Source organism: Schistocerca piceifrons, chromosome X, assembly GCF_021461385.2.
Source record: "Schistocerca piceifrons isolate TAMUIC-IGC-003096 chromosome X, iqSchPice1.1, whole genome shotgun sequence".
Classification (NCBI taxonomy): domain Eukaryota; kingdom Metazoa; phylum Arthropoda; class Insecta; order Orthoptera; family Acrididae; genus Schistocerca; species Schistocerca piceifrons.
The window spans coordinates 448,970,583-448,984,312 of record NC_060149.1 but is presented as its reverse complement, the minus strand read 5'-3'; the positions used below and the strand labels follow the sequence as shown (position 1 = coordinate 448,984,312).

The window sequence follows — 13,730 nt, the reverse complement described above, 5'->3', positions numbered from 1 at the left end:
TTGGATTTTAAAAATGCTGTTCCACTGAGACAACAGTATACAATATCACTGCCAACATTATAGAGTCTTTAAATAGTAAAATGTTACCAATTGGAATTTTCTGTGTACCATGGCATTATGTTACAGAGATTACAATTCTGTGGTATAAATGAAACAGAATGTGAGTGGTTTAAGCCATATCTACAGAACAGGAAGCAAAAAGTTTCTTTATATGGCTTAAGTGAATGAAAGATCCCTTATCATTTAGCTACAATATAGCAGGTCAGCAACTGGAAGCAGTTAAATCTATAAATTATCTGGGAGTACTCATTAGAAGTGATTTAAAATGGAATGATCATAAAAAAGTTGATCGTCAGTAAATCAGATGCCAGACTGAGATTCATTGGAAGAATCCTAAGGAAATGCAATCCAAAAACAAAGGAAGTAGGTTACAGTAGACTTGTTTGCCCACTGCTTGAATACTGCTCACCAGTGTGGGATCCGTACCACATAGGGTTGATAGAAGAGATAGAGAAGATCCAACGGAGAGCAGCACACTTTGTTACAGGATCATTTAGTAATCGCAAAAGCATTACGGAGATGATAGATAAACTCCAGTGGAAGACTCTGCAGGAAAGACATTCAGTAGCTCGGTACGGGCTTTTGTTGAAGTTTCGAGAACATACCTTCACCGAGGAGTCAAGCAGTATATTGCTCCCTCCTACGTATATCTCATGAAGAGACCAAGAGGATAAAATCAGAGAGATTAGAACCCACACAGAGGCATACAGCCAATCCTTCTTTCCATGAACAATATGAGACTGGAATAGAAGGGAGAACTGATAGAGGTACTCAAGGTACCCTCCACCACACGCCTCAGGTGGCTTGCGGAGTATGGATGTAGATGTGGATGTAGAAGTGATTTAAGGAAGTTCCCCACTTCATCTACCTGGGGTGAAATTACATTGGGTGTTCCACAGGGTTCGATCGTGGGTCCCCTTCTGTTCTTGATATATGTGAATGACCTCCCTTCTTATCTTAAACGAGCAGCTAAACTGACACTGTTTGCTTATGATACAAGCATCGTTATTAATCCACTAAAAGAAACGTGAATAGAAAATGATACACATAATGTCTTTGGAAAAGTTATTGATTGGTGTTCTGCCAATGTGCTTGCACTGAATTTTGAAAAAACACAGTACATCCAATTTTCTACTGCAAAGAGTACAGTTCCTTCAATAAATATAATGCATCAACAGAAGTCAGTAGTCAGGATAGAGCATATTAAGTTTTTGGGTATACATATAGATGAGAATCTTATTTGGAAAATTCATATTTTGGATCTCCTGTAGCGACTGGGTTCAGCAACTTTTGTAGTGAGAATAATTGCTAATTTTGAGCACACAGAAATTAGCAAGCTAACATAATTTGCATACTTTCACTCTCTGATGTCATATGGAATAATATTTTGAGGCAATTCTACACTTAGGTAAAAAGCATTCATTGCTCAGAAGAAAGTGGTTAGTATAATGTGTGGGGATCATAGTCACACGTGTTGTAGGCATATTTTTGAAAGGTTTGGAATTCTTACAACAGGTTCACAGTACATTTACACAGTAATGAAATTTGTTCTCACTGACATGGACCAGTTTAAAAACAACAGTGACATTCATGATTATAATACCAGAAGAAAGAAAGACTTACACTATCCTCTACTTAACCTATCTTTGGCACAGAAAGGGGTAAAATACACTGTTGTAATACTTTTTCATAAATTGTCAGATGTAACAAAATGTGTGACAGACAGCAGTAATAGTTTTAAAAATAAATTGAAATCATATCTCCTTGACAACTCCATCTATACCATAGATGAAGTCTTGAATAGGGATACATAAATCTATAGGTATAACATGAGGAATATGTTGCATTTAAAGGAATGGGGTAGGTAATACAAATTTTAAGCTTAAATAAAAAATCTTAATTCATGTGTGCATTTTTTATGCACTTGACATATTCCACATCATATGGGTCACCGTGAGACCGGTCAATGGAACACGTAACTACTAACTAACAGTTTCTGGGAATAGATGAAATACTATTTTATCTTTAAATTTTGTTGTTGTCTCTGTTTATTCCTTCATTTATGTTTGTCTTCTTTATTTTTTGGCTTCATACTAATTTATTTCATTAATATTTCCGTATTAGATAACTTTATGTTCCTATCCCATCTTCTATAACTTCTCTTTCTCATATCCTGTTCTTTTTTTGTGTGCTGTTGTCTCTCAATTTGTGGCTTACCTCTCAGCATATGTCAGCACTTATATAATGGGTGTCTCTCCTAACAGGCACAAATTCTCTGGTGTTTCAGCAGATATTTTCAATTTCGTTTTTGCGATGTGTAGATTGAGTCAGTCCAAAGAAATACCAATAATAATCTGTTTAATGTGATGCCCAGTATAGAGTACTCCAGCAACAACTCACATGCCACTGTGCCCACACTGTCTGCTACAACCACCCAGCACTACTACTAAGTCCCTGTTGGAGTACTGCTTGTTCTTCATATTTTACTGTCTCTATCAAATACATATTGACAAAATTAAAATTGCACCAAACTAATTTGGGACTGCTCTGTCAAATGGGCATGTAAAAGTTCACTTTAAAAATTATGTTTGTAATGGGATACAAGCTGACACTTTCCATTGACAATGGGCATTTTGCATAAAAGGTGTGAGGATCAGTATTTGTTTGGGCTGACCCCACTACTGTGAGCCTGCCATACTGAGTTGCTTTGCTGGTTGGCAGCCTACAAGTCAGGGACAAAAATTGAGACATTAGTGTGAGTGTGTAGGGGGGGGGGGGGGGGGGGTGAAAGATGGCCAGAGCCAGAGAGAGAGGAGAGATTGGGGGGGGGGGGGAGGCAGGAGGAGATCGGCAAAGAGAGGGGGAAGAGGAGGTGGTCAGAGCAAAGGAGGGTAGGGGATGAGAGAGAAAGGGAAGCATTAGTTGGACAGAGGGAGATAAGGTGACAGACCAATGGAGAGGAGGAGGAGGAGATGGTCAGAGAAAGGGGGGGGGGGGAGATAACGGACAGAGAGAGAGAGATGGAGGAAGTGATGGACAAAGAGAGTTGTGAGGAGGAGATGGACCGAGAGGGGGCAGAAGGATATGTAGCTGTGCTGTGCTGTGCTGTAGCCAAGTGGCTGTAGCTTGTGCTGAATTGGTGCTGCTGTCAGATGGATGGGGCAGCACAGTTGCTGGCAACTCCCATCACTGCCATGACATATTGCCCCAAATACCAGTTAAATATGGAATAGATTACATTCATGCCTCCTGAGAACTTCCCTGGCACACACTGCTGAAATAATTTAAGTTATGTGAAAGTGATGATATTTATTTACCTGATATTGTTCTCGGAATTTTTATCATAGTTCTATGCAGCAGCCTGTGTACAAAATTACTGCAATGTCAGACAAGATGTCTGATCACAGATACTTACAAGTAAACCTACACAAGTGATATATTTCAGTTTTGATTGACTTTGAACATGTTGTAGTGTACAGCAAAATAAGAGACACCTATTTTTTATGTGCCCATTTGGCCATTAGGGGTGTGTAAAGCCACCATGAAAAAAATTGAGTTCCATATTTCTGAATGAATACCACTGAAATGGTACCAGATATAAAAAATAGATATAAATAAAATGTCTATTATCTGCAATGTATGTTACAATGATGCAACTAGATTTGTCAATAACATCATTTTTTAAACCCCCAACCACTCATTATTTAGCTTTTTATTTTGATGTTTAATAGCAAAATGCATAATGTCATTAACAACAAATTATATCATATATGAGGAAGTGGTATTCCAAATATACATGGTTATTACAAATGATTGAAGCGATTTCACAGCTCTACAATAACTTTATTATTTGAGATATTTTCACAATGCTTTGCACACACATGCAAAAACTCAGAAAGTTTTCTTAGGCATTCACAAATGTTCGATACGTGCCCCTTTAGTGATTCGGCAGACATCAAGCCGATAATCAAGTTCCTCCCACACTCGGCGCAGCATGTCCCCATCAATGAGTTCGAAAGCATTGTTGATGCGAGCTCGCAGTTCTGGCACGTTTCTTGATAGAGGAGGTTTAGACACTGAATCTTTCACATAACCCCACAGAAAGAAATCGCATGGGGTTAAGTCGGGAGAGCGTGGAGGCCGTGACATGAATTGCTGATCATGATCTCCACCACGACCGATCCATCGGTTTTCCAATCTCCTGTTTAAGAAATGCCAAACATCATGATGGAAGTGCGGTGGAGCACCATCCTGTTGAAAGATGAAGTCGGCGCTGTCAGTCTCCAGTTGCGGCATGAGCCAATTTTCCGCGGGCTACGCGTGAAACTTGCCCGCACGCGTTCAACCATTTCTTCGCTCACTGCAGGCCGACCCGTTGATTCCCCCTTACAGAGGCATCCAGAAGCTTTAAACTGCGCATACCATCGCCGAATGGAGTTAGCAGTTGGTGGATCTTTGTTGAACTTCGTCCTGAAGTGTCGTTGCACTGTTATGACTGACTGATGTGAGTGCATTTCAAGCACGACATACACTTTCTCGGCTCCTGTCGCCATTTTGTCTCACTGCACTCTCGAGCGCTCTGGCGGCAGAAACCTGAAGTGTGGCTTCAGCCGAACAAAACTTTATGAGTTTTTCTACATATCTGTAGTGTGTCGTGACCATATGTCAATGAATGGAGCTACAGTGAATTTATAAAATGGCTTCAATCATTTGTAATAGCCCTGTACATTTGTCAGAAATGAGCTAGAAATATCTTTATATTACTGTATGCAGTGAAACTGTGCTGCAGTGTCACACATTAATCCATTGGCCACCAAAGTTTACAAATTTACTTTTTCTGTCATAAATTGTATGAATATCAATTTATGCCCAATTTTCATAACTTCTTTAACGCCTTGTTTATTAATTTTTCCGTAGAGTGTATTATGCTCAATTTTTTCAAGGGGGCGTTTCACCCATTTAAGATCCGCACATACATAAAAAAATTTTCTTTAATTTTGCTCCACACTACAGTGTATTCAAAGCCAATCAAAACTGAAGTGTATCCCTTGGGTAGATTTACTAGTTAGTGCTTCCTGTGTAAAATGTAAACTTTTATGGCTGGAATTGTCACAATTAATTAAATATACTGGGCAACCATGGCATGATAGCCCAGAATATTTTTATTAATTGTGATTGGTACCTGTGTGAAGCAGGGGAAGGTTGCTAGTCAGCATATACTTCTGAATAGACAGTCCTCTATGGTTAGTAAGTAGGCACTCCAAAACTTGAGTTTTAGGTGTAACAAGCCATAGATGCATTAGCCTCTTATTATGCAGTTATTCTGAGCTTTGATTTGTGTGATGTTCCATTCTCTGCTTTGTTACTTCTTTTATGGATTTTACCTCTCTTGCACCTTGGATATGTCTCAACAGTTGAACTTTTGGCTTTGGAAAATCTAGATGCAATGTCCTTTCTTAGTACATATCACAGCTGGCCCTTCAGCATTAGTGATTGTGTGTAAGTGAATCTGCATTTACAAAAATGTAATGTATGTGCCATGTAAGTACCAGAATTCAAATAGTGTAATTAGTTTCACCCATGCCACTGAAATATTTATGTGCTGCTTCTCAAATAAGATTGTATTATATACCTGCCTCTGTATCAACATTACAACTCTAATTTTAGATTTAAAATGTATTTTATTAGTCACTACATAGTGCTAAATATCTATACACGCTTCTTTTTTTTTTCTTTCAATTTACAGCCATGTGATGTGAACAAACAACGTCAGAGGACAAGATCAGTATTGAGAAAACCAGCCAAAGCAGACTACCCATGTCCTCCTTTAATAGAGGTTCAGTCCTGTGAAATCAATGTAACTTGTTTCACATATAGCTGGCAAGAGACTCGATTTAGTTCTTGTTTACCATTAGGTGGAAGCCCATGTGGAGAAGGAATACAGGCAAGAGCTGTCTATTGTCGACGAAGTGATGGAAGAACTGTTGAGGACAGGTAATATGACAATTCATGTGTTATCTGGCAAAATTTGTTGTACTAATTGTAAACTAACCAATTTTGGTATATCTGAAAAGTTACCTGTTTAGTATATGGATAGAAGATAAAATTTTTATCCAGGAGTTGATTTTTTTATAAGTGAAACATTAAAATTAGTTTATATCATCACACTGTTCAGAAAGTATGAAGCAAAGGTGAGCCACATTCCACACAAAAACTAAAAAGAAATTATGACTAAAGACAGCAGGTGAGGATCACACATGAGCCAATGTAAATATGAGGAACCATATTCCTATCTGCTGCCTGATATTTAAAAAAACAAAAAAAGTGTTACTAGAACATTCACTCATTTTATTTAAATTTTAGGACCAGCTTCTCATTGATACAGTATCCACAATAGAAAAAATATAACAAATACTTTCTTCGCTATACTGTCCTTGTTGACAAAAAAAGCATTTTATATCCTTGTCCATGTCTACACTGTAATAGAATTTTAGAATACTGTGAGGCTGTGCATTGTGGTGGCGATTATTTTCACTTATTTGTAATAATGCATGTTCCAAAATGCTCATGATATTATCTGCAGTACAAACATTGCAATGCATATTGATATATGCAGAGATAATGAGTTACTACTTTTGAAAATAAGTGGAATTGTTGTGAGTGATTGTGTTGGGGTAACTACAGAGAAATACATATCTAAAATACCTCAAATATTGTCCACTCTCATAGAAGCTGCTTTCTACCAACTAAATACTGCTCTGCATTTTGCCCATTCCTTTGACTGTGAAGAGGTGAATCAGGGGCAGTACTGAACATTTAAGCAGCTGCCAGTGTAGTTAACTGCAGTAATTTTTTAAGAGTTGTAGATTCTCTGTTCAAATAGCATAAATAGTTCTGCACAGAGCTCCAGAATAGTCATATCAGATATCAATATGTTCTCCAAATAGGTGACAATATCGAGATATTAGTTATCAAATGTAGAAAGATTCACAAAGAAAGTCAGCATTTGAAGTGCTGTTGAAAAACTTTGGGCCCAGGATAGTACTCAATACCAAGAGTCAGTTAAAACAAAAAAGTTATAGTTGTGAGATAATTGTGGGCAAACCTAAATGTTTACAGAAAGACAGGCTCCATGGGGTAGAATGTAGCATATTTCTGGCAATAGAGTGAAACCTTAAAGCAACATAGGAAGAAACTGAGTCTCTACACAGATAGTTTGCACAAGGATAACAATCATAAATATGACAAACGCTGTAGTTGGAGCCACCAGACTCATTTGACAAGTTATAGCAGTTGGAGGTGACATTAGCTGTGCCATAATATATTGGGAAAAATAAAATTTCGTAACTGCAGGATGAGACAAACCTTCTTGCAAAAAATCTATCAAAGCTTTCTTTGAGATCTGAATGGAACAGATGTTTTAGAATCCTACTCACAATGTAAGTAACTAAACTTCTTGAAATAAACAGATAAATATTCTTTTAGAGATGGTAAACAGCCAATCAGTTGCAAATGGGTTTACTAAAACCCCTTTACTGTGGTGTCAACATTTATAAACAGTCTTCTTCAGAAGGAAATATTGACAACTGGACTATATGTTGTGGTAGAGGAAAAGTTAAAATATAGCCAAAGGTGTCAGTCAAGTATCAAATTTCACCTCCATAATAATTGAGGCATGCAGAACATGGTTGTAGGCGTTTGGTAATTCCTCATCAATGTACAGCTGCACCATCACCAAGGCAATGCTGTGCATTCTGTAAATAATGAGACAAAATGTTATGACAGTACCCTTACAAATTTTTGTTCTATATTGATCCTGTCAGTGGCACAAAAATCAGTGTCCATACATATGGATGATAGAAGGATTGAAATAAAATACAGTAAAACAAAGCCATAATCAGATTAAAAAATTTAATTCATTGGAAAAGGAACACAGCTGGTGTTCTAACCCAAGAACACTGAACTTTATTACATGAAAAAGCATAAACACATGGGAGACTAAGTGCATACAGTAGACAACACACAAGCAACCAGCAGAGGCTGGCGCTCCAGCCTATATAGTCATTAGTTGTAACAGGGGCACAAATGGCAGGCTATGCGAACAACTGCTGTCATACTAGCTGGCCGAGTGGCCTCTAGTGGCCAAATCAAGCACAAACTTTATGTGCAAGCTATGAAGCAGCACACATACAAATTTGGTAGTTACAGCACTCCTCTTCCTTTGCAAAGAAGTGAACACTGCTCATGTCCATTTCTTCTGTTGTTGTCATTGATTAATGAGCCATGTGATGTGCTGCTGTTAGTGTGTAGGGTCAGAAGTGGTATGAGGGCAGAAAGGTGCAGCACCTGCCCCCCTGTGAGAGTCCATATGGTAGGACAGGTGATGGTGGTGAAGATTTCATTTCCACATCTGAGTTCATCCTCAGTGAAGGAGGCCACAGTGAAGGTGGCTCAATAGGCAGCACTGGGTGCAACAGAGGTGGCAGTGGCGGAGGTGTTGGCAGGGACAGTGCAAGAACTGCAGTCCTGACTTGACCACCAACAGCTGAATGGGGCACCTACATCAGAGGAGACAGTTGTGAAAATGTCGGCAGCAGCGAATGCACCATCCACGATTAATGAGACGGAGGACACGAGGGCAGCAGAGATGTTCCTGGTATGCAGGTGTCCACACAGGGTCATAGATGGTCAAAGTGTCATGATGCCCTTCCCTCAGCAGTGTGAACAATGCAGAGGTGTTGGCCATGGTGACTCTTGATGACTACTGGCAGCCATTTCAGTCAGCAGCCAAAATTGCAACTGTGCCAGTCATAAGCATTGTGGAGACAATGTCAGCAGATGTCCTGGTGTCAGTTGGAGCAGATGTAGCAGAGTCTGGGGCTAACAGTCATACAACAATTCTATTGAACTCTTTATCTCCAACTGGGGTAAAACTGTAAGAACTGAGGAACCAGTCAGAGCCACTTCCGGCGACACATCCGAAACATGTTTTTTTTGTGTGAATCTTAAATGTTCATACTACTCGTTCAGCTTCACTATTTGATTGAGGGTGGAAAGGAGGAGCTGTGACATGGTAAACACCACTTTTTTTTTTTTTTTTTTTTTTTTTTTTTTTTTTTTTTTTTTTTTTTTTTTAATCTTCAAATTCCTGAGATGCATACTGGAGGCCATTGTGTATAACTATCATATACGGCAGACTTTACACTTGAATTGATTCCCAAGACTGCTGTGGAATTGGCCATGGTGACAAATATGCACCGTGGATGGGGGGGGGGGGGGGGGGGGGAGGTTTGCCTGATGGGTGACACACTGTGGGCAGGTTGCAACAACTCACACAATTTCCACTTCAATGCTTGTCCAAAAAACATGCCTGCATGCTAGCACTTTTGTACATGACACATCCCAGTGGTCCACAGGTAATAAATGCATAACATCATCAAAAGAAACAATTTGGCTTGAAATAGGATCCACAACTACTGCAGCTGCAATTTTAGTGCCAGTAATAGGTAAACCATCAACAACATTTTCCAAATGAAAACAAAGCAATTCCTCTTTATCAAACTGAATCTGAACACATTGGCAAAGATGATAAGGCATTAGTATTTGCATGTTACACCATTGATCATAAATATACCTCCTAACTGTATCATAACAGGAAAAATAGCTCACTGCTGCAAGCAATGCATGGCTTTGTCTGGAAAGAATACCTGTGGTTTTAAAAGAGCTACCAGTGGTTTGTGGTCTGTGATCAGATGAAACTTAGACCCATATAGAATAACATGAAATTTTTGTTTTTGGGAATACACATTTGCTAAAGCCCCTTTCTGTATCTGAGAACAACGCTGTTGTGCTGAATTTAAGGTTTTAGAGGCATATGCAATAGTGTGTTCTGTTCCGTCTGCGTACATATGAGCAAGGACGGCGCCAAGGCCGAACTGAGATATGTCTATGGCTACCACAAGGTGCTGGCCTGCCTGAAAACTGATGAAACAAGAAGCTGACTGCAGCTTGAACTTTTGACAACTTGAATGCCTGGTCACAAGCTGGGGATCATACGAAGTGAACATCATTATGTAATGATGCATGAAATGGTTGCACCACAGTAGCAGCATCAGATATGAATTTGAAGTAGTACACAATTGTGCCTAAAAATGCCTGTGGGGTGAGGCAATACAGCAATAGCATCAGTATGCTGGCATGATGGTTAAATACCCAAATTAATAATAGATGGTTGAAGAAACTGTATCTTGTTCAGACTGCACATTAACCCTGCTGACCATCAAACAGAAAATAGAGCATGAAGGTTCTGCAAACGTTCCTGTGTAGAGGCATCAGACACCACTATGTCATCTGAATAGTTGATGCAGCCTGGAACTAATGCAATAAGTTGCTCTAAAAAGTGTTGAAAAATATCTGGTGCACTTACCACACCAAAAGGCAAATGCTGATATTGATAAAGCTCAAATGATGTATTGATAACTAGGTGGTGTTTAGATTCTTTGTCTAGCAACAGCTGTAAATATGCATCTGCTAAGTCAATCATTGAAAAATAAGGCTCCCCTATAATTATGCTAACAGCTCATCAGGGTATGGTAATGGATAGGTATCAATGATTAACTGTGCTTTAATTGATTTTTTAAAGTCACTTCAGAGGTGTAATTTACCTTTAGGTTTCTTTATTATCACCAGTGGTGTTGACCAATCATTGGAAGGAATAGGTCAAATAACATCAAGGAATTGAAGATGATCTAATTCTGCTTTTACTTTTACCTGTAAAGTTACGGGTACTGAGCAAGCCTAGAAAAAATGGGGGTGGGCAGACCATTTCATTGTAATATGAGCCTGAAATTCTGTTGTGCATCTCAGTCGTGGAAAAAAGATAGAGGGAAATTCAGCACAGAGAGCATCTAACTGTTGATATAGAACTTGATCAGAAACTAAATGCACTTTGTTATCGATGGAGAATGCTAAAATTTTAGAAATGTACAAACCAAACAGATTTTCAGTGTAAACATTTTCCACAGCTAGGAGTGTTAATGAATTTAAGTCCCAGGTATATAAAACTGTCCAAGACTGGAAATTTGTTGCTTGTTATAACTCACCAGCCTCCATGACAATGGGCCAGAGGGAGAGAACCCAAATCCACATAAGTTTGAGAATTCACCAACGTTGCTGCTGCACCCTTGTGCACCTGCATTCTCAGTACTTAGGTTCATAAGAGAGTTACACACAAAAGCAATGTGTCATTTTTATGGCACCTATTACACATTGCCTAGTCTTGGGGCATGTGGGCCGTTCATGTTGAATGAAAAGCATGGGCATGATGCAGCAGAAAATCAGGCTGTTGCTGTTGTTACGCAGACCATTGTTGTCATGAACAACAGTTACCAATATGACACTGAGACATCTGTCAGACTATTACAATGGCTTCTCCATTCCCTTGAAAACTGACTGAAGGCTGAGAGGAGTGAGAGGAATTGATTTCTGAAACTTCAGACCGGTCTCCTGTCTAACTACCTGAAGCCTGTGAAACTTCAGGTGACTGTGTTATGTTTAATACGTCCATAAGCATAAGATTTTCACACAGTAGAACTCACTGTTGAACTTTCCTGTCAGGAGCAAGATTTATGATTGCATCTTGAACCATTTAATCAGCATAGCATTCCTTATGAACATTTGTCACAAAACTATAACGATAACTAAGTCCACGTAGGTCTGCCGCCCATGTCCTGTATGACTGTTTTGGCCACTTTTGGCAATGGTAAAACTCCAAACAAGCAGCAACAACATGAGTACATTTACAGTGACAGGTAGATAGTAAGTCACATATCTGATCAAAACAAAAACTTGAATGTTAAGTGGGTGAATTGACACAACAACTGATATAAATGATGTGAGCTCCATGACAAAAAAAGAACTTTTCACAGTTACCCCAGATGCCTGGAAATGTTGTTGCAGGCTATTTTCATAGGTGTCTCAGTCTCCTGCTGCATCATTGTATGCAGGGAATGGCATGGATATGTTACTGGTGAGGCAGCATGTTGTGTCAATGTTGTCATTAAAATGGAAATAGCGACTGTCAGTGCCTGCCATTGCTCAAGAAGAGATTTAAGCACTGCCTCCAAGGACATTAAACTCAAAGGACAAATGACTGAAATGGAACACACAGAGTCAAATACTGTACTCATTGCCAATGTGTTCTAACTCAAAAAAGCATAACCCCATGAAAGACAAAGTACAGACAACAGACAACACACAAGCAGCCACCAGAACCTTGAGCTCTGGCCTTGATAGTCATTAGTTCTAACAGGGACTGCAGCCAACAGGCTGCACGTGCAACCACTGTCATACTAGCAGGCCAAGTGGCTTCTAATGACATAATCAAGCACAAACTTCACACATGAACTATGAAGGGCACACACACAAATTTGGTAGCTACATCACTAGAAATCCACAACAATTTTATAATGAAAAAAGTGTGTACTACAGATTTCAGGTGATCCCTCTTAGCATCCCCTTATCATCCACTATGGCCATGTATCCTTCTTGTGACACACACTTGTCTGCAAGTGCTTGTATCTGTTTGCTCATGCTCACAATATTTGATTCCAATTAATGTTCTTACACTTGCATTTAATGGAGCAGTTGCTTTCGTTTCATCTACTAGAAGTGATTTGTACTTTTGCAGGTGGTGTGATGACCAAACCAAACCTTCACCAGTAGAAAAATGGTGTTATGTGGATTGCACTGTTGACTGTGAGTTAACTGAATGGGGTTCATGGGATCATGCCGGATGCCAATGTGGGAGTGCAGGTAAATATAGTACACAACATGATCCGATGTTCAGAAACCATTTACCGTAGAGTAGATCCTATGCTGTGCAAGACTTATCCTCATACATAGGAGTGGATATATTCCAAGAAATTTTGTTAAAGTATCAGCATTAACTGGAACAGAGCAGTAGAAAAAAATAGGTGCACAGGATGATATAAATTTTCCATTTTGTGTACTTTGGCATTTAACATTATTTCTACATCATTCCTACTTATATTTTACTGAAGTTTGTTGGTATTTAACTCAGTTGATAATTCTGGTACAGGTTCTGCAATGAACAGGTATCGATTTGTGATGACCAATAATAGTCCCAGTGGAAGAGCTTGTCCACGAGATTTGGTTCAGCGCAAACCTTGTCCTGCTATTCCCTGCTACACATGGTATAGAGGACCATGGAGTGAATGTAATCTAGATGTAAGTAATTGTTTCTGGTGCAGCTATTTTCATACATGTAACAATGAGTAGAATGGATGTACATACATTAGTAAATTCCATTTTGTAAACGTAGCAGTAATACATCTCTAGAAATCTGTATAAAAACAAAGAGAGAGGATGATTTTGAGATCCAACAAGGAACAAACCTTTTGGAAAAGCCATTTAAACAATATGGGAATGTTTTAAATGTCAGGTATTCATGAAATGAAGGGAAAATCACTCAAAATCTTGATTTGTGTATAGAAACAATACACAGTATATAGACCCAATTGCACATAAAATTCCATTCTATCTGCAACATTCGCAAACTCTGGTACTTTTGGTTACATTATATTAGGGTTATAAACCAATAATTAAATGTTTACAGGTATCAACAGGGAAAATTATATAATATTTATAAA

The 13,730-nt window shown here is 38.8% G+C and overlaps 1 protein-coding gene across 1 annotated transcript in view; it reads left to right on the top strand.

The window, feature by feature from the left end:
- The window catches only part of LOC124721953 (thrombospondin type-1 domain-containing protein 7A-like), a 1,225,854-nt gene that overhangs the window by 1,103,913 nt on the left and 108,211 nt on the right, over window positions 1-13,730 (top strand). Inside the window, exons 23-25 of the mRNA XM_047247119.1 lie at window positions 5,807-6,054; window positions 12,749-12,873; window positions 13,160-13,308. Coding sequence (XP_047103075.1) covers window positions 5,807-6,054; window positions 12,749-12,873; window positions 13,160-13,308 — 522 coding nt within the window. The remainder of the gene's footprint in view (window positions 1-5,806; window positions 6,055-12,748; window positions 12,874-13,159; window positions 13,309-13,730) is intronic.